General features: G+C 36.5%; 1 protein-coding gene across 1 annotated transcript in view; it reads right to left on the bottom strand.

The window, feature by feature from the left end:
* KIF21A (kinesin family member 21A) overlaps positions 1-24,875 on the bottom strand; it is a 90,311-nt gene that overhangs the window by 45,781 nt on the left and 19,655 nt on the right. The window contains exons 8-17 of the mRNA XM_004700206.2: positions 24,327-24,522; positions 23,738-23,927; positions 23,320-23,383; positions 17,487-17,690; positions 11,059-11,097; positions 6,110-6,200; positions 5,596-5,713; positions 2,952-3,140; positions 2,237-2,436; positions 1,136-1,243 (exon numbers count right to left, since the gene is read on the bottom strand). Coding sequence (XP_004700263.1) covers positions 1,136-1,243; positions 2,237-2,436; positions 2,952-3,140; positions 5,596-5,713; positions 6,110-6,200; positions 11,059-11,097; positions 17,487-17,690; positions 23,320-23,383; positions 23,738-23,927; positions 24,327-24,522 — 1,399 coding nt within the window. The remainder of the gene's footprint in view (positions 1-1,135; positions 1,244-2,236; positions 2,437-2,951; positions 3,141-5,595; positions 5,714-6,109; positions 6,201-11,058; positions 11,098-17,486; positions 17,691-23,319; positions 23,384-23,737; positions 23,928-24,326; positions 24,523-24,875) is intronic.

Genomic DNA, 24,875 nt, shown 5'->3' with positions numbered 1-24,875 from the left:
GGTCTAGTGGGGTGTCCTGGAATTAATCACCTGCAGAAACTGAGGTGAGACACTGCATATGAATTATTTTTAGTGTTTAGGGGACAAATAAGAGGCAAAGAATTAAAATGTGCTTATTCCTAACTTCAGTAAATATACTGGTGTAAATAAAATCTAAACTGCCCGGGGTCAAATGTGACAAACACATCCTAAAAAGGTACTGATGCGCTCCTTCCCTCCCCAACCCCCACCCTCAGTATCAGTGAGTCATGCTAACTCATTGTTGTGTAAGGGGAAAAAAATCAATAAATATAGTCATAAACATAAAGGTCATCTATCCATATATATACTTTTCTACCTTGTTATTTTTTCCCATCTGCCTCTTTTATTTTTTAACATAAAAAGTATTTTATTGTATTCAATATATATCACAAAGTGTTGTCATTTCAAATATTTGGATTTTCTCAAAACCATTTTATTCAGAGTTAATAGAGCTATCATAGAATTCCATAAAATTAGGGGCTCGTGCAATTCCCATCACAATCCATACATACATCCATTGTGTCAAGCACATACGTACATTTGCTGCCATCATCATTCTCAAAACACTTGCCTTCCACCTGAGCCCTTAATATCGGCTGCTCAGTTTCACAGTTCTTAATGAAGCTTCGTCTAATGAGGCCTATTTACACTCTCAGAAATGTTTGTAAGATCTCCAGTATGAAGCTCTTTGCAGCCATCCTAAAATGACTCTTATTTAACACCGAACATAGTTCCTAAGGCTTTCTTGAGAGAACTAGTGATTCTTTGACATGTTATCCTTTCTTGTCAAAGAAATAAGCCTCAAATAAAATTTATCTTCAACTTGAATGAAAGAGGTATAATGATCAAGAAATTATCTTCTGTGTATTAAGCAATCATCTCCAGTGACATGATTTCTATATATTATTTATTAGGGACTGGGAGGTTGATTTTCCACTCAGAGCAAGTCCCTGTGATAGAGCAGAATGCCCCAGAGGGCTTTCCCTACTGTGATCTTTATGAGAACAGACCAAGTCTTTTTCTTGAACCAACCCTCTGAGCAGCCAAGCATTTAACTACTACACCACTGGTGCGCCTTTAGTCTGACAGAACTGAAAATTAAAAGTCCACTCACATCTCTCTTACGTTGATCCTTTTTCAACTGAGCAATCTCTCTGTTTCTTCTAGACTCTGTCAATCTCGCCTTCTCTTGTTCTTCCTTCATCTGTTTCATGAGGCGAACCTAAAAATCAGGCACACAAATCTCTTGAAGTTATTCTACCAGAGTACTTACTAAATAAGTAACAAATATGGAATTAAATTCTTAGATCCTGAATACTTCACATGCCAATATGAGTTTTGCTGCACACTTTTAATTACGCCGTTCTTATTTTTGCAGATCTATTACAGAAGCTTTATATCTATCCAACTGCTCTGTGTTCTGTGTATGCTTTTTTAATAGGCAATGCTTGATTATCCACAATTTAAATGAATGTTTTTTTATTAACAGAAGCTATGTGATCTTGAATGAGCAACTTAACCTCTCTTGACCTTGGTTTTCTCCTCTATGAAATGGAGATGATAGCTCTGTTGAATTGCCTTACTCAGAAGATTCAATGACTTAATGTCTGGAGAGGACTTATAAAAGTGCTTGGCCCATAGCAAGCACCAAACAGATGTTATTTCCTAAATTCTTTCCATATTTGCTGTTTGAGAAAACTGCATTGATTTTCATGTCAATTGTAAAAGAGTAATTGATCTCACAATAACAACAAGGTGCATAATAATGATCAACTCTAAATTCTGGATAATTCCCCTTGAGAAAAGGGAAATAAGGTCATGAAAAGATGCACAAGTGCATCGGCAATCTGTAATTTATTAAATTCAATAGTACAATTGAGTAGTATTCATTCTGCTATTATCCATGTACTTCTCTAGTTCTGAAATATTTTGTAGTTTTGATAATCTTATACAAATGTTTGAGGAGAAATACCCATTAATGACAGAGAAGTCCTGATGACCATATTATTTTCAGCTACTCGGATGAAAGGCTTTGATGAGAGATGACTCAAGAAAACAATTTCTAATTGCCTAAGGGAAGTGCATCATTTATAGGGAAAAAAAGACCAGGTTACCTTTTATTGAATATGGGGAGAACCATGATAATTGGTGGCTCTTGTCCCAAATGACACAAACATCCTCCTCTTTAAACGTGAATGGAAAATGTAATCCATACCTTTGTCTTTTTCATTTCCATCACATCCTGCTGTAATTTTTTCAATTGCTTCTCATATTGGGACTGGTTTTTCAGCAACCTTGCGTGCTCTTTTTGGGCAGTCTGAAGTCTCTGCAGTTCTTTATTCATGGCTTGAAGCTTCTTTTCATATTCAGACTTAACTTTTTTTGCTTTTTCTTCTGAGTAAGATTCCACGGAGCCTAAATGACCAAAATAGTTTTGCTTGGCTTTGTATGAGGCATGGAATTTTATTTTACAGGTATTGAACGAAGGCCTTAGAGAAGTGTGACCTACCAAACACAGAACTCGGGAGACCAGTGTGCTGCTCAACCACTATGTCTTTTATTACCAACTCTTATCTGGCTTAATGATTATTGAAGTGGTCTTTTTCATTTGTGTTGGGAAAAAAATGGCGTAAGCACAAATCAAATACTTTTAAAATAACCACAGCATTGGCCTAAATACTATACAACTACCAGTCTGAAATATGAAGGATAGTATTTAAAATAGTGGGGCAAATTAACATTTCATTTCTATCACATTAGTTTCACGATTAGCCAAAAAAACTCAAGGACATTAGGTCTAGGTTGTTTGTGTGTGTGTGTGTGTGTGTGTGTGTGTGACTGACTTCTGGCATTTTTTATTCTAAAGGAAAAGAAAACAAAAAACATGGCAATTTAGTTTGAATTTCATTTGAATTAAATACATTTCTTACCTAAGTTTTGAAGCACCTGGTCTCTTTCAAGCTGAGTGTCCCTAATTTTATGTTGCAGCATCATTAGCTTCTCTTCATACTGCTTTTTCAGCGTCTGCAGTCTCTTCTGGCTGTTTTCTAGTTCATCGATCAGCTTTTGCTTGATTGCAATTTCACAAGTAATGTTTGCTAAGTCCGCTTGATAATTGGCTATTTATAAAAGAAGAAAATAAAAAATATTGAGACTAGGCCAAAAGATCATAATTTTAGCTTTCAGGCAAAAGCCTGAAAACCATCAACTATAACCAGAAATGCAGTTGGCAGCTATAAGAAAAATGTCCTGGAAAATCACAAATTAAAAGGGTGAGCAAGATAAAGACTACCCATATTATCAGGAACAGCAGATCCTAACTGTACTACTTAAGAATTGAAATTATAGAAAATTAATCAATCCAGTAAGGGCAGAAAGGCTTCATATGCTTAACACATTAGCCTTACAGGGCACATGTAAATTCAGAGTCATGAAAGCTATTTTCCATATGGCCTAGCAATTCTACTACTATGTGCAGATTCAAAACCCTTGGGGAAAAAGACTCAACAGTCAGCATTTAGAAACCGCCAGCCTCTTGGGAGAAAGCTGAGGTGTTCCACTACGGTACACTCTCAGACACAGAGGGGCAGTTCTTGTCTGCTCTACAGGGTCGTGATGAGTCAGATCGACTTAATGGCACTGGGTTTGATTCTTGGATTCCTGTTTATTGCAGAGAAGCTTGATGGCATAATGGCATAGTGCTTTGGTCTACTAACCCCGAGGTCAGCAGTTCTAACCCATCAAGATGAGGCTATCTTGATTTATTTACAAAAATTTATAGCACAAAAGCACAGAGGCAGTTCTACTCTGTCTTATAAGCTTACTATGGGTCAGAATTTATTTGATGGCAATGAGGTTTTTTGAGCATATTCATTACAGCTCTATTCATAATAGCCAAAAAGTGGAAATAATCTCCATGACCATCAACAGATAAATGAATAAATAAAATATGGTGCATCCATACAATGGAATACTATACAGCTAAAAAGAGAAACAAAACCTTCATACATAGTACAATCTAGATGAAGTTGAAAGGCATTATGCTGAGTGAAATAAATCAATCATGAAAGGACAAATACCATATGAGTTCATTTATATAAAAAGATAAGAACAGGCGAATGTATAGAAATCAAAGGGTCTTAATGGCTGAGAGAGGAGGGCAGTGGAGTTCAGTTTACAGTAATGGAAAAATTGCATTGATTAAAGACAGGGTTGCCAAGTGATTAAGGTTCATTGTTGTCAATAAGGTAAAACGCTGGATTGTGTGATGGACCTATTTACAACAAAAGTAGCTGCCGAGGCTGCTTATGGAAAACCAAACACCTCATGGTTCCTAGGTTTTGAAGCTTAGGGTCATGATTTCATGGGACATCCCAGTTAACTGACCGAATAACATGTTCAGTGCTTGGTTCCACCTCCTCATTTGTTGCATAGTGCCCGAGGTCTTAGGAGCTCACACACAGCCATGCGAGGAGCAGTGAGACCTGGGAGAGCAGTGACAGACAGCGTCTGCCTTGTTTTGCTGGGGCTGGGAAGCTTTCCATGACATGCTGGAACTGCCGTATTTTCCGTCTAGGAAGTTTTCCACTCTTCACAGGGTTCAGCCTTACTAATCTTCTAGTGTTATCTATTAGTGGAAAACATTTGGGTTTTCTTTTTCAGGCAAGTTTCTGCTATATATGAGTTAGCTTTTGCAGATTTTACTGTATATGATTGATCTCTCTTGACCAGAAGCAATTGAGGAAGAAGGGAGAGTCAAGACTAGGAGGAAGTGATTGCATAACTAATTGTTTTCCTGGATAACTACATCCTTTCCTATAAGAGCAGAAGGACGGGATGGTATCCAGCTACCATTACTGGACATTTTGAACAAAGATTCTATAGAAGAATCCTGATCCAAAGAAAGGAAACACAGGACGAAATTTCCTAATCTCATTGACTCCGGACTTGAGGTGCTGGATGAATTCCTGAAATGATTGCTTTATCCAAAAATCTTTAACCATAAGTCAAAAATATTTCTGGAGCCCTCTTCAAGCCAAACTGCAGTTTAGCTTTCATTAAAAAATGTCTGCCTTGAGCACTGTGCACTGTTAAGGTCTATCTATAAACATATGTGCATGAATTACTGAATGCAAAACTGGTACTCTGCTCTATAAATCAATCATGAAAGGACAAATATCATATGAGCTCCCATTCACAATTAAGAAGTTTTAAAATAAAAGGCATATCTATATGGGATCAAATTGACCCAACAACTTGAAGGTACAGGTAAGAAACGTAAGGAGCAGTAGTTTATGTTAATAGGGAATGAACAATTCCAAAAACAAGGGAGTGAGTGGTGCACAACTCATAGAATGTACGCATGTTACTTAATTGTACATGTAGAAATTGTTGACTTGATGTACATTTGGCTGAGTATAACCTCAAGAACAAATCATTTTGGTTTGTTTAAGAAACAAATTAAGAAATCATTCTTAAAGTTACTTTTCACAAGGAAAAAAGCAGAATATCAAATATTTTTGTCATAATTTAAACAAGTTCCCGCAAAGATTTTATGTAGGAAGTGGCAAGCACCTTTTTCATCTGATTCAGAATCTGATTCATCAGAGCTTTCACCCCCTTCAATATCATCTTCCTCCTCCTCCTCCTCCTCATCCTCCTCCTCATGATCGCTTACTTCTTGACTTTCTTCCTAAAACACAAGTTGTGAAAATAAGACAATATTAACAGAGGAAATGCATTACCTCATAAAAGGGACTGTTAAAATACCAAAGAACAAAAATTTAACCTTTACTCAATTAAAACTCTCTTTAGGATTTTAAAGTTTTTGAATAGTAATTTTGTCTTAACTCAAATACTACTTGTTATGTCTCATAATCTCTATCATTTTCCCCTCACCCCCACCAAATAGTTTCACAGTACACAAGCTTGAGAGTTGCCAATATTTTATTGCTCACGTTTCAGAAGAAAAGGAACACTCGTGGCAAGTTTACATTATGTGAATGAGAACTACTTCCCTTTCCTACCTTTATATCCGGTTACTTGCACCCAAGAGCAACTTAACCCAGTGACTAACTTTTACACTTACCACTTCTAGTTCATTGTCTCCTCTTTCTGAAATGCCTTTTTCTTCTTTCTTCTCTTGATCAGTGTCAGTATGATCCTCTTTCCCGGTCCCACTAAAGAAAGAAACATAAGCATACAGTGTTAACGTAGGGAGGGAAAGTGTTCACTGGCCCCATCCCCCCAGAGTTTTAAACAATGTCAAGTGCTTATAAAACAAACAAGTTGCTTGTCTGATTTAACATATTTATAATATCTTATGCTTCAGAGGAACATAGAATTCGTCATTCAATGAATTGTATGGTGTTTTTCTCATGGGGAAAGCTTATTTTCTAGAAACACTGAGCAATAGTTTATACCCTGAAGCATGAGACCTGCTGAAACAGCTAAACTGAGTCATAGCAATTGCCTACAACCAAAAGCAATCTAAATTCAAAGGGGGAAAACAATCTAAACAAAGAAAGCATTTTTGTTTCTAATCTAAATACATCAAAATGTTCTCACCTAAACACAAAAAGATAAAGATCGCATTGTTATTGATATCCAAATAAATTTTAAGAATAGCTATACATAAAAATCCAAAATAAAGCTGCCCCCCAAATGTGCCTACACTGGCTAAAGCCCTAAGACTACCCAGCGCTCTTTCCAGTAGTAGCACAGGCCCCTTTTCCTAGACCACCCCGACAGTAAAGGACGAGACCCTTTCACAGTCACAGAAAGCAGACCCTGGCATTCCAAAACTGGATTCGACCAGTAAGAAATTCCAGGGCCTACACGAAGAGTCCCTGTACAACCGGAAGCATTCTCAGGGGTCACCTAGGACCACAGCATACCTACACAAAGGTGTCCAGTAAAGGTCACAGCTGACTCATGGGGGCCCTGACCTGTCTCTAAAGTGAGCAATTTTTGCACATTTTGATCACATTGATCTTTTGGGGGTTTAAAAATCATGATCAACTATATATAAAACTTATGTTCACTACAATTATACATTTAATCAAGTTAAATGGATTTAGGAAAACATACTCTAAATGAATCTACATATAAAAGTAGCTTTATGTGTATGTTACAACTTTATTAATCTTTTTTAAAATTTTCAGAATTTTAAAATTCAGAATATGCAAGTGAGGAAATATTCTCCAAATAGAATTCTCTAAGCAAGAGCTTTATTAAAAGAGATTCATAACAGCAACCATTCATTTCAGACACTCTGCTACATTAAATAGTTGTTCTAACACTGAGCTTATTTTCAGCTTCTAGGCTAAAATTTTTATTTTATTTTTTCTGTTTATGTATAAAAATTCTAGTGATTTTGTACAACCTTTGGAAAAACTAAAATACTGATGTTCAAAGTAATACCTACTTTTAAATGTGAAGAAAGTATACAAGGATATGATCTTAATAACCTCAAACTCACTGCCATCCGGCTGATCCTGACTCCTAGCAACCCAATCGGACAGGGTAAAACTGCCTCTGAGGGTCCAAGACCGTAACTCTTGAAGGGAGTAGAAAGCCCCCGCTTTCTCCCTCAGTGGTTTTAACTGCTAACGTTGTGGCTAGAAGCCCCCACGTAACCACGACACCCCCAGAGGTAGGTAATACCTCCTGAGAAAGTCAAGCTCAAGAGTTAAAGGGGAGCCCTAGTGGCACAGCGGTTACACGTGAGGCTGCTCACAGCAAGGTCAGCAGTTTGAAACCACCAGCCACTCCGAGGAGAACAATGAGGCTTTGTACACCATACAGAGTTACAGTCTCGGAAACCCACAAGGGCCTTTGCACCCTGTCCTGTCAGGTCGCTGTGAGTCAGAATTGATTCTTTTTGGCAGTGAGTGAGAACAAAAGTAAGTATCACTTGGCTAGGCTATATCTTAGTACGTTTCGAAGAGCAAACATTGTAAGTTCTCTAGGGAAGAGAGAAGAGGAGAGCGTCAGAGCTCTTTTGTTTGTGATTGTTTTACTCCTGGATTGTTCAGCTTACAAAATTAGCGTGACTGTAACCACAAAGGTGATATTAAAGAAAATAAAAGCCTCAGCAGTACACCTACTTTGGAGGAATTTTGCAAAGAATCATCTGTTGGTTTAAAAAGAAAACAAAAACTTGGTATCTTATAAAACCCTACAAATGTGAGGCACTGTGACACTGATAAAACAATAGTAAGTGAGATTTCTCTACCTTCTGTCAAATACAAATGCAAGAACTCTTTAGACACCTACGCTTACAGAGAGTTGAAATTGCAATCATCCCATTAGAAAGCTAGCACGATGCACTCAAATACTTTAGCTCTCAGCATAAGGGTTAAGGCTAGGAACAGGCAGGCTTTAGGTAACCAGAAATTTAAAAGGCGAGCTGCCCTTCTAGAACACAGTCCCTCTGGCTCCCTCCTTCCCACTGTTAGTGCTTTCTGTTCCTCTCCTATAGCAGGGAGTTTTCTGTCTTGCTGGTTCTTTTGTTATTCAAGCCCCAACTTTGTGGTTCCTTTGTGGCTTCAAATCCTCTTTGCCTCAAGTTTATACACACAACTAGTTTATCCTGAATATTTGATCCAGGCCACCACCCTGCTCCTTCCAAGTCACCAATATCCAACTTATCAAATGATCCCTGTCACTTATATATTGAGTTAACTGATAATGTTTAAGTTTTTCATGCTACTTTCTAAAGCAAAAATCACCCATTTTAGATTTACACTATTCATTTCACTTTACAAATCACTTTTAGAATGCATGACTTCAAAATATATGTGGACTTAATACTTATTGTACAGGCAGCCACTGAATTGGTATGAGCCCCATTCCTAATCTGTTAATTATGACTTTGTACATAACTTGAAACAGGTATGGCCATTTCTAATGCCAATTAGTAAAATGTTTTCTAAGGATATAGCATACTTTCCTATGCACTGAAAACACCTTATAGAAACACTTCCAAATACAGTGAAAACACCTTAAATGTCATAATACAGTAACAATAATATTGTTTTGATGCGTGTCACAAAATAGTGACCATTTGTTCCCATGAACCATTGTGCTGAACATTTGATAGAATAGGCTTTATGGGGTTGATTCACAAATGTGAATTGTACATAAATCAGGAGTTCTGGCTTTCCCAAACCCAGAGACTACCTGTACCTTAAATATTTAAGTTTTTCTCAGCAATCTAAGACAAGCTGATATCTAAAACAACTACATAAGCAGCAAAGGAAGATAATAAGCTCGTACTTTAATACATACATAGAACCAGAATCTTGGAGCCAGAAAGAGCGTATCAATCATGAGGCTTAACCCTTTCATCTGACAACAAAAAAGGAAACTGTGGCCTAGGGAAGTTAACAGACTCAAGTGGACTGGAGCCAGGTGTGCTGACCCCTAGGCCAGTATTCCAGGAGCTGCAGCCTAAGTTCTGTTCATAGTCTGGGAAGCCTGTGCTCTGCCCAGGAGCTTGTTAGAAATGCAGAATCTCGGACTCCATCTCATTCCTACTGACTCACCACACTGACCCTCATAAACTCCCAAGGTGATTTGTAGGCACACATACAACTAAGAAGCATTGTTTGAGGATAGCAAACTACCATATACTATATTCCATTTATTAAGTAACCTAAAAGACTTGAATATTTTAAGGTGTAAAAATACTTTCAGATACTACTTTAACTATGACTAGATTGATGTTTCAAAACAGAATAAATATTATTATTTTAATGTGTTAATATAATCTGAAGGATAAACATAATTCCCCAAAGGTCAACGTGGGCCGTGTTGACAGTGAGATGACAGTGGAGCTTGTGAGAGCTGGATCTCGAGGGGCCCCTCGTGTTTTTCCAAGTCTCACCAGTATTCCAGCTTGGCCAGAGGGCCCTCTTACCGCCGGTGTACTGCTCATTTTAGTAGGGAAGATTAGGGTTTTCCTTCTCTAAGAAGTTTCTGCTTCACATAGTTTCCAGTTTTTACAGGTTTTACTGTATAATCTCAATATAGAATACTTCAGGGAAATTGTATTATATAATTATAGAAACTCAGCATACTATATAATGTATACAAAATAATTATGGAATAGAAATTATAGAATAGTTTAAAGAAAATATAACTACATTTTCAGATACTTAAAGTACAATATTAATATACTTTATTGTGGACTTGTAAATGTTCTCAAAAGTTTACTGTAAGTAAAAAAATGTAATTTCTAAAATGGTACTTCATTTTTTCCCTCTTGATTATCTCATCTATAGAATTTGGATATTTGTTTAGAAAAATATATGAAAGAGACTTCTGTTATGAGGAAGTAAAATGATCATTGTTCCTTACTTAATTAACTACAGATGCAAATTGTTAAAATACAGATATTTACTTATGGAGAATTCAGAAATATGTTCCTAAATACTACTCAAATTTCAAGTGCTAAAAGAGAGAGAGAGAATATCTTGATTGTTTAAGAGTAAAAGTTGTTTTTCTAGTCCAACCTTGAGAATGCCTGGTGAAACATATTCCTCCTACGGCCATCGTTTCTCTCCCTTTGTTGGCATTTATGTTGTTTTCCAATAAAGATCAGACCAAATGTGGAAGAGGAAAGGAAGGAAGGCCACATGACATTGCAGGTGCTATCACAAAATGCCAATTCCCACCCATGTAATACTCCTCACTCTGCTCGCAAGTTTCTGAAGATACAGAAGTATTGAGTTTTGTTCTAACAAGTCAAAATGTTCAGCTTAAAAAAGTTAAGTCACCACCAAAATTATGAGGACTTAGTTTGAAAGTACATGAAATTACCTGAACTTTAATTCATATAACTAGTGAGGGTTTTATTCTTTGAAAGCAAAGTTTTATTTTCCAGTTATTTTTATCCTTAAAATAGTCATTCCTTTTAGGAGCACCCAGCTCATCTAATCTGAAACAATCTATAATTCTAGAACACATTTCTTTGTGAATGGCAACTTAGTATTTAAATGACATTTTAATTAAAAACCTGGAAAATATTCCAACCTTCTTTCTTCTCGATTGCTTTCCTCAAGTTTCTGTAGCCTTCAAAATCACGAGGCACAGTATTGGAAGGCCAAGCCAATGAAGGACAAACCAGACAGTAAAAAGCGAAAGTGATAAGAAGGTAAAAATGACACATGAGCTTGAAGACTTTAAAATAAATTTTAAAAGATATTATTAAAGGACAATGCACAGTAAAAAGGCAATACATTTTGTATGAGTAAAAAAGTAAGTAGAAAAACAAGCAGCTTGTATCTAAGAAGAGTAGAGAGACTATCAGTTCAAATTAATCAGCAATAAACTGTACAGCTGTTCAGATGTTGTTGCTTTTTAAAAATTCTGAAATAGATCAATTACCTTGGCATCCCCTCTCCCACCAAGACACCCACTTTCCATGATGGCCTCGCCCTCTAAAGCCGTTACAAAAGCTGTTTCAGTGGCATCATTTAAAACGCATCAAAAAAGTAATGCCTATATATGATAATATGATAGCACCATTAACACTACAAATTTGGACACTACTTTTAACTTTTAATTTTCTGTTTCAATATACCACATATAAACATCATTAAATCTAAAGAAAATCCTACTTCAAAATTATAGATGGAATTATATTATGAAAATGAAAGTGGTTGTTATGGTATCAGTGAAAAACTATAATTTCTTTATTGAAAAAAACTCATAATATTGGGATTAAATAATTTAGTGTTCTAATTACTACAAGCTAGTTAGCAAAAGGGCATAACTAAGGCAAAGATGGCAATAAAAGGAGAAATGTAGTACTTTCCATTAGTAGACTATTTTTAATCAGAAAATAAGGCAATAAATATGCAGATTGGGCCTTTGAAATATATTTTAAAGGATATTTTATACACAAACTGGGGGACCTTTACTCAATGGAATGTACTGAATACCAATATTTGCCATGTAGATATGCTAGGTTCTGATTAAGCAAAATAGCAATTATACTATAGCATGCTTCTTAGAATTCCAAAATCCTCAATGAATGATCAATATTTTTAAATGAATAGATTGCTTCTATAATATTTTATCAAGTTTTTTTTTTCATTTCCACTTTATAACATCTGTGTTCACATGAAATTTTTGTTGTTTGCTGGTCTGTGGGGGTTTTTTTCCAATCAGTTTATATGTTACTACTATAAGAAGAAATTTAGCAATTGCTCTGAGAAAGAAGTGTATAAAATGATATTAATCAGCGGTCAAAATGTCTATCATAGTAGCTTGAAAAAGAAGGGTAAAGTTATCAGGTAAGAAATCTGTATTGTAATAAGAGTTATATGAGCCCCCAATAAAATGATAATTAAAAAAAAAGAAATCTGTATATTTCTAAAGTTTCAACCCAACACCTCTAAATACCAATATAGTACAGTCTGAGGGATGAGTAAAGTTTGTTTTATATTTCAAGTCATTTAAAGCTAGATATCCAAAAAATATATTTGATGTGTAAGTTTTCTTTATCTATATAAACATTCCCCAAAATACATTTTTTTGGTCTAATCCAGGTGTATGTCATAAGAATGATTTATAATGAATGGCTCAAAGGTTCCATGGTGAAGAACCTAAATTTTCCATTTTTGATAAGAATTTTTGCTTATTCTACATAATATGTATGGATGACATAAGTTGAAAATTAATGAAAACTTTAGATGCCCCCTTGTCTCTTTAATAATTATTGCAATCTATTTTTCAAAAAGAAGAGATAGAGAAATAAACTAATATTCTGACAACTTAGGGGAATAGAGTTTTGTTTCATTTATTTCTATCACAATTCTACTTCTATATAAAAAAAGAGAATATGTCAAATCTTGAAAATTATCTTTATGTATGTGTAATTGATAAATAGCAATGGAATCATTTTAGTCATTCAGAGGCAGATAATCAGGTTAATAAACCACAAAACCAAATTCATTGCTATCTAGTTAATGTTGATCCATAGTGACCCTACAGGAAAGGGCAGTACTCTTTGCAGAAGCAGAAAACCTGGTGGAGTGGTTGGTGGTTTCTGAACTGCTGACCTTGTAGTTAGCTGCCCAATGCATAACCACTATGCTGCCAGGGCTCCTAATCTGGTAAACAGGGGACCCATAATCCTTGGTACTCTCTTGTTTTCTTACTATCTACACATTTTGGTTATTTTACTATTCAACAGTAAACAAGTGCACATGATCTGGAAAAAGCAAATTTTAAAACCCTCATATTAGCTCTTATACAGACTAAAAAATGCAAAAGACGTTGAAACTTTCATGTGGAACAAAATTTGTACATTCTCCTTAAACACAAAAGCAGCTTCTGGCCTGCATGTGGCCTACGTTCAACTCTCCCTATCAACTTTCTCAACCGAAACAATAATAATCAACCAAAACACAAAGCAAAGCAAAGTAAAGCTCGCAGAGACGCTCAAGAACTTGTAGATTCAATGGGGGGCAGGAAGCTGCTACAAGAGCTGGGACGTTTTAGGAGCACTAGAGCCCCAGATGGAAGCCCCAGGTAAATTTCAGAAGCTCGCAGTCTAAAGAAAACGGGACATATTTTCCCTGCATTGTTTGCTGTCTCATGGTCACTGCTTGGTTGCTTGGTCAGTTGGCTGTTTCCTTCTTCAATTGGCTATACTATCTACAATTTGGTCATTTGAATTGCTGGCATCTTTTTTCAAAATTATAAACATCCTAGAAAGGATATTTCCTCCCTAGCAGTCCTTCCCACTGGTATGAATTCTTTTCATCAAAAGGTTTTGACTTTGAGTTAAAATTTAAGGAACTGAGCAAAGAAAATAGGCAATTTTGATAGGGAGCAGAAGCACCTGAGATGTGGATAGCAGAGGGCTCCAGGCACCACGGGCACAAATCCACAAAAGACAGGATAAAAATAATGCCCAACACAAAAATTCAGCGTTTCCCCAAAGTCAAGCCTACATCTGTGCAACTTCCTTCTGCATTGCTCTTACCCTATTGTACAGTGAGTAAAATTTATTTAATGTGAACAAGACAAGATACCTGGCAAGTAGGCCTTTATGACATTTTACAGAAAAGGAAAACCAAAAAAACCAACTAAGCTCAAGTTCCAAACAAGTACATTGTAATTGAATTTTTTGGCTGTCTAAGGTTGAGGCAGAACCCAAGTTAAAAAATAAATCTATGTGAGACGTAAAATACGTCTTAACCAAAGACAATCCAGCCAAATGAAAGCTGGATTTCTTAAGGAGTTCCTGAGGAAGATTAAGCAGGGAATTTAGGAACGCCACTATCATTCTACCGATTTCTGGAACTCGTTGTGTATCCGTTTTTGTTGTTTCAACTTGTAGATAAGCATTTGGTAAAGTGATAACGTGTCTAGATTTATGAAAGGAATGTATACTAAGTACAAACCCGTTGCTGTCAAGTTTGGTTCAGCTCAGAGACTCCATTCGAGAGAGTAGAATTGCCCCCCTAGCGTTTGCCAAGGCTGCAATCTGTACCAGGAGCAACTCGTGCATTTGAATCATTCGGTTAGGAGTCGAGCTTTGAATCACGGTACCAACATGGATCCTTGGACTGTGCATTAGCTTGAACTAAAAGTCACAAGGATCGAAGGTGAGGAATAAAATGTCTTAGCAAGCAGAGTAAAATAGTATTGGTTTTCATTTTTAATCCAAAATGGCATTTTTACTGGAGTGTGACTTCACTACACTTTACTAGAATCTGGAAGTTCCATTAAATTCTACAAATTTATGGAGTAGTCATAAACATATAAGCTGAATCCAAAGTTTTAAAATTGTCATGTTTATCATATACAAGCATCTTTTTCTATTTTCGCATCACACTTTATAGGTTTCCCATTTTACAAAGCTTTACTACAGGATGTGAGTAAAGATGCTGCATCTTTTTTATCAAGTACTATGCAAGTGTTATTAGTGTTTAGCAACTATTAGTTTCTTTTTCTGACTCTTGGCTTTCACCTCTCATTTGATTTAGTCTTTCCTCACAAAGTGGTTTTTATAAATTATATCACTTTGTGTTAGGAATTCGCTTTCTTCATTTTTATTTGCAAACCCAATTTTCTGATAAGTTGTTCTTTAGTATTAACATTTACTGTTGTTTTCATCAGATAATTATTACAACTATCACTATTGCTGAAATGGCCAGAATTTTTCACTATGAAGAAACTGCTATTGTAATGTATACAATGGATATATCTATACATTACAATGGTTAAGAAAAAAAACAAGATCTTTTCCTTGATATCATTTATCAGTCAAAAGTGTTTAAAATTCTCAAATCATCCCAAAACAAACAGCATGAGTCAGGTGTATTAATTCGGGATACCTATCCATATCGTTTTAAAAAGGCGCCCAGGTGGGTTTCCAGTTGAGCTGCTAAGTGCACGGAGAGCAGTTACAACCCACTGGCCTCTCCACGAGGCCTCCTGCCCCGATAAAACTGCACCACTTTGGGTGCTCAGGGGCAGGTCTTCTCTGCTCTATGCCAGGGGCACCGTGAGTTGAAATTAGCTGGATGGCAGTGAGTAGAGGGTATCCACCACATGATAAGGAGCCGTGGTGGTACCTCGTAAGCATTGGACTGTTCACTGCCAGGTCAGCCATGTGACCCACTTCCTGCTCTGCAGAAGAAAGACACTCCCATCAAGATCTGCGCTAAATGCGGGCCCTTTGAGGAGGCATCAACTGATGGCTGTGGCTTTTTTTCTTGTTTTTTATCCACATGATAAAAATTTCAAAAAGAGCCCAGCTTTCTATTGGTTTCCCTATTTATTTTTCATTATTTACACCTAACAACTAATTAAATCAACTTTCTTAAACTTTCCTCAAAGACCAAACTTAGCTCATGACCTTGAGAAATATACCTCCTTTTTAGTGCAAAATGAAACCCTAACCCAATCCCATCTAGTCAGTTCTAATTGCTAGTGACCTTGACCATAGATTAGACCCACCCCTTGGGACTGCCGGGTCTCAATCTTTAGAGAAGCGACTGCCAGATATTTCTCCCATGGAGCTGTTAGTGGGTTTCAAACCACTTACTTTTCAACAGCCATGAGCCGTGGGTAAGCACCGGTTAGAAGCAAGGCTTCCCACCCTTGCTTATACTTACTTATTATTCATGAACACAACCACCCAGACCCTGTCAAACAAGCCATACCCCTTGACATTTGACCAACTTGTATTTTATGAGTAAATGTGAAGTCATGCATGAAAGCTTCATGTTCATTCAAGTAGTTTGTTGAGTAACATTAGCTTCAATAACTCCAAGATCATTATTTCTATTTTAATTGCCCTCTAGAAGGGGACAGCTAATTATTACACATTTCTTAATGCTGCCATAACCAGCCATCCATGAAAAACACCTATTAAGACATTAATATCTTAAGAATGCAATTTCTATTGCAATGCCTCCTAACTATAGATGTATAATATCTTGTTTTAATTAATCATTCTTTTAACTCAGGGGCACACAAGGGAGTTCCTTTGAAGAATTTAAACCTCCAATAGCTTTGATCAACTGACGGAGAAATAAATGCCTGGTTGCCCCAATAAATTTCTAAATAAACTGAGCAGAGCAGCAGGTAGACTGTAATTCTTCGAAACAGCAGGCATTCAATGTCAACAGTAATTCTTCAATAACAAAGCACTTGCCAAAAAGAGAGGTCCACCTCCTTTTGAATATCTAGCCGAAAATGCTTTATTTTAATTTGACTAACATGATCAAAATGTAATCTCAGGAAATCATTTGACTGCACCATAGGATCCATGTGTAATACTATAATATTTTTAATGAGTTTTTAAGCTCTCACATATTATAAATAGTCAAATGTTCATGTTCCTACTCTTCTTTGAACGCAGCTGACCTCAGAGGGCGATATTAAGATTCAAAGAAGAGAACGCCTAGAACCGTGGTGAAAAGCTGAGTAACATCATTTGAGATATTGAGAAGGCCTGAAGTAAAATACCCTTCACATAATCAGATTCGAAGCCCGGAAGAAAATATTGAAGAGACCAAACAACGTACTGATGCATTAGTTTAGACTTTGGTTAAACTAATCTAGACATGAATTAGCATCTCCAGGAGACTACTTAATTGCATTAGAAAATGGAAGGAAATGAAAACATTGAGTGTGATGATAAGCAAGCTTTGCAGAAAAGCCAGATGAATGCAGTGCAAAAGCAGCTGCTAAAGCAAATATAAAATAGTATCTAATAGTCATGTTACCTTGTCATACTCTGAATGAAATGCACTAACATATGGCTACAATTAAGTTCATTTTTCTTATACACAAGAAGAGATAAACCATTAAAAATGTAAGTTAAGTGGCATTTCATTTATTAATATATGAGGCTACCTATATTCATAATTTCAAATTAAAATATCCTTAAACTAAGAGAAATAAAGATTTTTATAGCAATGATTTCATAACACTACCTTTTCTTCTTCTTCTTTTCTTTCCTTTTTAGCTTCTCTAAGTCTTTTTTAGCTAGATCTATAACCTCAATCGTCTCCCTGTCTGAGGACAGCATAGCCGGGGAGAAAGCTGACGACCCACTGAAATACGGCGATCTTGCTGTAGCTCTTGTCAGGCTTTTTCGAAGGTTTTCATTCACTGCTTCGCTTTCCAGTAATTTTGCCCTAGTGAATAAAACAGCATTTTAAAAAGAAAAAAATTTTAATAACTTTATTTTTAATTGGGAGTTACTACATATATATCATTCTGTAGTTCAATCACAAAAAACAAATGCTTGAAATGAGTTGTTCTGCATATTACAAAATCTTCCAAAAGGTATTTCAACAATACCACAAAGTAGTTTTGCTTTTGTTTTAATAAATGTACTAAAAATGTTAAAGTTTAAGGCATTTTTAAATTCCTCGTTGAATTATGATGAATCTGATATCACATTTTTTATGTTTAAAAGAATTCTGTATCTTCTATATCTGTCACTGGCAACTCTATTACTTGAATGTTAATCAGTGAGCACCAGTATCCTTGCTCTGTAAAGCCATTATTTAAGCATAAAACATACAAGCACCGTGCTGTCCCTCCTTTCAGTTCTTCATTCATTGACCAATAATAGCATTTCCATAACTTTGCAATGAATAGTTAGTCTAACTTGCCCCTAACTGGCACACAGACATCTGTCTCCTAAATATGGTGTGGGGAAAAATGCTATCTCCAAGGAAACCAGAGTTTGAGAATTGAAAACATTCTTTTGTCTGCCCAAGCAGCCCTAATAATGACAGGAGACTAATGCACGTCCTGCCAGCAATGAGAAAACACGGAACGATGAGCTCCTGAAAGAGCATGGCCTCTGGTGACTGCATGAGACCCTAAGGCCTCTGGGCAGTTTCTCTGCTTCTACTGAATGCAAACCATCAAGAGCACCACCATCTACTTCGATAGAATCGATTCCCAAGGTCACTTTGGCACAATGGTAATTGAGACGAGGCTAAAAGGAGAAACACTACCTGCTATTTTTGCCTCAAAGTTATATTAGTAAGCACTCTCCTTCAGGAATGGATTACTAAGCACTCTGCCATATGATCAGAAAGAAGCAGAAGGCGCTAGAAAATGTGCAACTGCTAAACCCTGAAAGACCTAATCAGCTAGTGTGTTTTCATGACCTATCTGAGATTATTCAGAAAACTGCTGGCACTAACTAGAGGCAGGGTATTAAAAATATTGGTGAATGACTACATGTTTCAAGTCAATGTCTTACACAGTATTTAATGAAATTGTTTTATTATATATCTGGTGTCAGGTGAGAAGAACCACAATTACAGTATTTTAAAATGCTTAAAAAGCTGTATGTAAGTTTTAAGAAAAATTCTGAATAAAACGCTGTGATAAATTTCATTCAATCAATAAGACAACTCAAAGCTCAAGTTTAACTATAATTATTGAACAGTAGAAAAGTGAAAAACAATATACAATTTCCATATTTCCATAATTTAATACAAAGCCCAAGAGTCCTGGCAGCACAGTGATAAATGAACTGGCTGATCATGGAAAGGTCAGCAGTTCGAACCCACCAGCTGCCTCAGGAGAAAGATGTGCTAACATGCTCTCCTTTGAAGCTCTATAGGCCAGGCCTACCCTATCCTGTAGGGTCAATATGAGGCACAGTGAACTGGATGGCACACAATAGCACAAAGCCTGAGCACACAAAATTAAACAGTGACTGTTATGTGTGAATAAAAGTATAATAAATAGGAATGTATTGATTCCAGTAAAAGTATTTTTTTAAAGTATCATAAATAAGCTTAAACAGCAAGGACCTATCTTTTAATTGATTCATTCATATAATAATTTCACAAATTAGGATTTTTTTAATTTCCTTATTTTAAAAGTTTGCATTTGGTATACACTATTGATTGGAAAAATAATTTGCTATGTAAACTTTCACTTAAAGTACAATAATAAAATGTTACAAACTAAATAAATAAGTTTGCATTTGAGAAGGGCACGCTCACTGCTTCTTCAGTCCTGGTGCTTAGAGGCCTTTCAAGGTCCCCTTCTCCTGTTAACCATAAACTCGTTACTGTGCAGTCATTTCCAACTCACAGAGACATCATACGATGGAGTAGAACTGCCTTATAGAGTGGCCTAGGCCGCAACATTAATGGAATAACATGTTCCATCTTTCTACTGTGGCTCAGTTGGTGGGTTTGGACCTCAGACCTTTTCGTTAGCAGTCACATGCTTCACCACTGGCATTACCGGGGCTCCTTGCTCACTTTCACAAAGCTTGCCTTTTTGGTGGGTTTTAGCAACCACACCTCCCTCTTCCTCTCCTTGTCTGTGCTTTCACCCATTCACCCATTTGGGGCCTGCATACCACTTCGTAGGTAACCAAAGTGAGTATGTGTGAGTCAGCCCCACACTAGCTGGACCTTAAGTGATTCGTCTCTAAAGCACTCTACTCTTCGCTCTGTAAGATAGAAATAAAATAGAAATCCTTCCACAGATTGATTAGAGAGTGTTGGGTGGCACAAAAAATCAAGCTCCCAGTCACTAATGGAAAAAGTTGGGGGCAAGAGGCTCTTCAGCAAAAGGTTTAGCAGTTGTTCTTCCCAAACACCGTGACCAATGGACACGCTGTGGCGCGGAGCTCCACTCCCAAACACCCAGGGCTGCCGGACCAAGGGACACGCTGTGGCGCGGAGCTCCACTCCCAAACACCCAGGGCTGCCGGACCAAGGGACACGCTGTGGCGCGGAGCTCTACTCCCAAACACCCAGGACTGCCCGGAGCCAGAACCAACATGATGCCGCCTGGGAGGCGATGTCAATTTTGTTGTTATTGCCTATATTTTACTTGTTTCTTTGGTTTAAGACTGTTATAAGGATCAATGATATCATTTATGTAAAGCTCTCCTGTGTAATACTATATTTTTAAGTAATAATTATTCTTATTAAAAAGTTCAAAACAATATAATTATATAAAAGCAGCAGATTATTTAAATCATTTACAAGTACAAGATGATACTAGATGGAAACATGCACAAGTCATTTTAGAAGAATATTTAATAACATTAAAAAATGTTCATAATATATTATCACCTTTCAAAGAATAGGTAGCAAAGCAATATATACATTGTGATGTCAAGTTTGCTCAAATATGCTGGATAAAATATTGAAGTGAAAAATAAAATAGGTAATAGTGGCAGTCAGAGAAACTAGAAGACATTTTGACATTTACTTAGATTGTTTAATGTATGAGTAGTGGATTTTTGCCTGTCATTAATTTATAAATTGATAAGTACTTAAAATCATTTCTGTATATCTTTAAAAGACTCTTTTAAAGCAAATTTTATTATAAATTCAAAGAAAAATATTAAAGAGACATGCACCAGCATGCTGACATTATTTTTTGGAACAAAGAAAATATGAGTCATATTAATTACACTTTTGTTTTTTTCCAAATTTTTATACAAAATTTTCCAATCAAAAAAAGTATATAATGATTAAACTGTGACTATTATTAGTTTACAAATAAATTTATTAAGTGCTAACTATTATTTTGAAATAGAACAATACAAAAAGCATAAATATCCTCAAGTGGCAATACATCAAAGTTAAGTCTAAAGGGCTATGAACAGATGCCTTCCTGGGACAAATTTTAATGAAAATATAAGTTGGATAAAGATGTAACATATAAAGACAGAACATGAGAAACCGAACTTAAATAATAGTGACACTATATCTTGACCGTGCTTTATAATTTAAGAAATTTTACATATTATTGGCTTATTGAACCCCATAATAAGTGTGTGAGCCTAGCAGATATTATCTCACTTTTATAGATGAAAAAAATGAAGTTCAGAGAAGTTAGGTTTCCTAAGTTCAAGGTCACACACCTTATTAGTAAACAGAAGCTTAAATTTCAACCCAGGTAATCCAATTTGAATTTAGGGCTCATTTATGCTTACCACATATGTCATTTATTATTAAATTATAAAGTAGAGTTCTAGGATTCTAGAAGACTACACCCCTGGGGTGGGACACACCTAATTAAAGAGCCATCAAAGAGAAGTTGGGAAAGTGAAACAAGCTATTAACCTACACCAGGCAAGATGTGATCACAGATTGAACTCAGGACCTCTGTCTGAGTCATCTCTACTCTATCAATGACTTAAAGAATGATCTTAATTCAAGACCTTCAAAAGGGGAAATACTAAATTCTGCTTCCAGTAGAAGGAGAGGAAATGATCCAGGCAGTTTTCCAGGAAATATGACACCAGTCAGGCTATTTATCCAATAGTGAGACCAACTCTAGCTATAGCCTTAGAATAACAGAGTCAAGAGGCAGGATGGAGCACAAGACCCAAGGCATGGAACCGGTCTTAACAACTGATCAGTCCAGAAAATAAGGACAAAGAGAAGCAGGCTAAGAGGAGGAAGAAAATGTCTAGAAATGAAAGACAAAGATATCCGTTGTGTTTCAGGAAGGTAAAAAAGGGGTGTGAAAAATAAGAAAAGATTGGTCAGAGAACAGATCTTTGGCAAAAGCAGGAAAGAGCACTGTCAGGACAGGACAGACTGCAAGTCCAGATCGGCTCCTGAGCAGACCAGGCTCAATGCCCCAAGGGTAGCCAAAAAGGTAGTACTTGGAACATACACTTAAGAAGACCAAGAATTCCACAAAAGGCAACAATCACAACAGACCAAACTGGTATGTGTGTTCAGAATTCTCTGAGCTTATTTTTTTCACTTTTTGAAACATTCTTGGGATCCAGGCTGCCGCTGTAGTGACAGTACTTTGTTTCAATTTGACAGTCTATAGAACAGCAGGAGGACAGGGAGAAGGGAAAGTAAATACAAGATAGGAAAGTCTTGGGGTAGCTCTGAGAGATGGCTCTTCCCCTAGGTTGTTCTCTTCAATTTAGTAGAAAAAGGACTTAAACTACTAGATGTTCCCCAAGAGGCTAACTGCAGTCTTCCTTTAAGAAAAGGCAGCTAGGTCAGCTATAGGGACGAATCATGGAACCTGAAAAGGTCATAGAAATGATTAGTGCTCATGATCCCCTTTCCACTGGTTCTCCCTGGCTGGGCTAATGCTCTCCTCCACATTTCCACACTCGATGTGGACATTCGTTTTACTAAATGTTGTCATTCCACTTACTACTTACTATGTGGAACCATTTATGTACTGGTATATCTTCCCCCACCCACCCACTCCTAAACCATGAACTCCTCATATATGCCGTTTGCCCCCAGCCCATAACACAGAATGAACATTCTTGGCATGTCAAATGAATTATGAATGAATGAATGTACCAGATATACTATATGTACTTAATATATGTGCCAAGGAGAAGCAGGGAAATTACTAGGGAAGAACTGACCTACATGTAAAAAATAGCTAAAGTAGAAGGGAAACTGGAGGTTACTTGCAAATGCTGAGCTTTTCCCAAATGGTGGGGTTAGAGCCATAGGAAGGGGAGGCTCCAAAGATAACTTCATCAACATCAATTATATAGGGCCTGTAAGTCAGGTTGGGTAAGCTGCCAATGAAGGGTATAACAATAAGTGTAGGAGGCTAATATGAAAAGATAATATGGGGAGAGAGCAGAGTAAAGGCATTTGGAAGATGACATCATGGGAAAGGCAAGTACCCATTCCCCTAAAGTTAACTTTACTGAAGTACTAAAATACCATTCTGAACTTTTGCTGAATAATAAGCCCAACAAAGTGCAATAATACTACAATGTAAAACCCTAAAGAAGCATGTGCATTACACATAATAAAACATAAATTATACCTGAGATCTTCAATTTCTTTTATATAACTGTGAATCATATTACTGATCTCCTCATTCCCTTCACCTGCAAATTAAATATACAAATTAAAAATCTCCTTTAAGATTTCAACAAAATAGAATGGGGTGGATGGGAGGAGAATTTATGGAAACGAAATGATAATACAATGCTTTACAATTCTCACAGCTAATTTTCTTAGTATAATTACATAAGCACACAGTAAGATAACATGATAACACAAAGGGCATCATTTGTTTGCATAATAATTTATTATAAAATCTTTATACATTTAACTTAACATCAGCGACTGTATATATTGGGGGATTTCTGCTTCAAGTATTCTAGGTGATTATCAAACACAAGGCATGTTCTCTGCCCTCCAGAAGTGAATCTCTTGCCCATCCCACCGCGTACACATACCTGCTCTGGCAAGCACTTGATTGGCCTGATCACTGACAAGCTGTGTGATTCTGGTCCTCAAAGCATCAACCGTCTCTTGCATGGCTTTGATTCTGACACGCAGATTATTATTTTCAGTTTGCAGCATAGCATTTTCATGAAACATGTCATTGATGCTTTCCACACCCTCCTCGTCAATTATTCTTTTACCCTAAAGAAGGAAAATAGTTGCCTGTTGGTTGTTGAGGAGCCAAACATGCACACATGCTTGGTACAAGGACAAAACCAGTTTTGTAAGCAAAGAGTCATTGTACCTGACCAGCCCCAAGACAAAAGAGAATATTTTTCCTCTGTTACAAGCTTTTCTGAAGCATTTGTCCCTAACTAAATTGATTGGGTGGAAACCCTTTTAAAACAAGTGATTGGTAAAGTTGATAGACCAGATATTATTCAAGGTTAACCACAAGGAAAAACTTGAGAACCCCATCTCCCCACCAAATAGCAGCCACTACTGTGACAGTTAAGAAATTCCAAAGATACATACATATAAGCCATCACTGTGTTCACAAATGCTAGCCTTCGACATGCAAAGTCAAACCCATGAGCTTACTGTTCTGTACTCCATGACTTCCATCTGAAGGCGTGTGATCTCACTCCTGAGTGCGTTGATTTGCTGACTCGCTCTGTCTTGATTGACCATCACCTTGTTCTTGATATTTCTAGCTCGGTTGGCATATTTCAGGGTGTTTAAAGTTTCCATAAAATCTCTGTCTGAAGGGCTGACACATGCTATCATGATTGTTTGGCTGCAAGTTACAAAGTATAATTATGTTGACAGTATAAAAAATAAAACATTTAAAAGATATATTTTTAAATCCCTGTCCTTCAGATAGCATATTTTTCCTCAAGATTCTAAAAGATTGCTACTATTAAGTTAAAGAGAGAAAAGTATAGTCCCATACTAAAAGACAATTTTAAGGAAAAGTATGGGGTAATTCTAAACTGCCTTAGAGGGTTGCAAGTCATAATCAACTTATGTAACTCTAATAGGTATTGGTTTTTAGGTTTCTTTTTTTTAACTTGAAGTAAAATTAGAGAAAATGAATTTATATTATCCTTCTTTAACACAGAATATCTTAAGAAAGTATAAATACATATA

Source organism: Echinops telfairi, unplaced genomic scaffold, assembly GCF_000313985.2.
Source record: "Echinops telfairi isolate 266 unplaced genomic scaffold, ASM31398v2 ScPeMD7_7406;HRSCAF=8444, whole genome shotgun sequence".
Lineage (NCBI taxonomy): Eukaryota > Metazoa > Chordata > Mammalia > Afrosoricida > Tenrecidae > Echinops > Echinops telfairi.
Note: the sequence above shows the minus strand (reverse complement) of the source record. Positions and strands in the feature narration are given on the sequence as shown.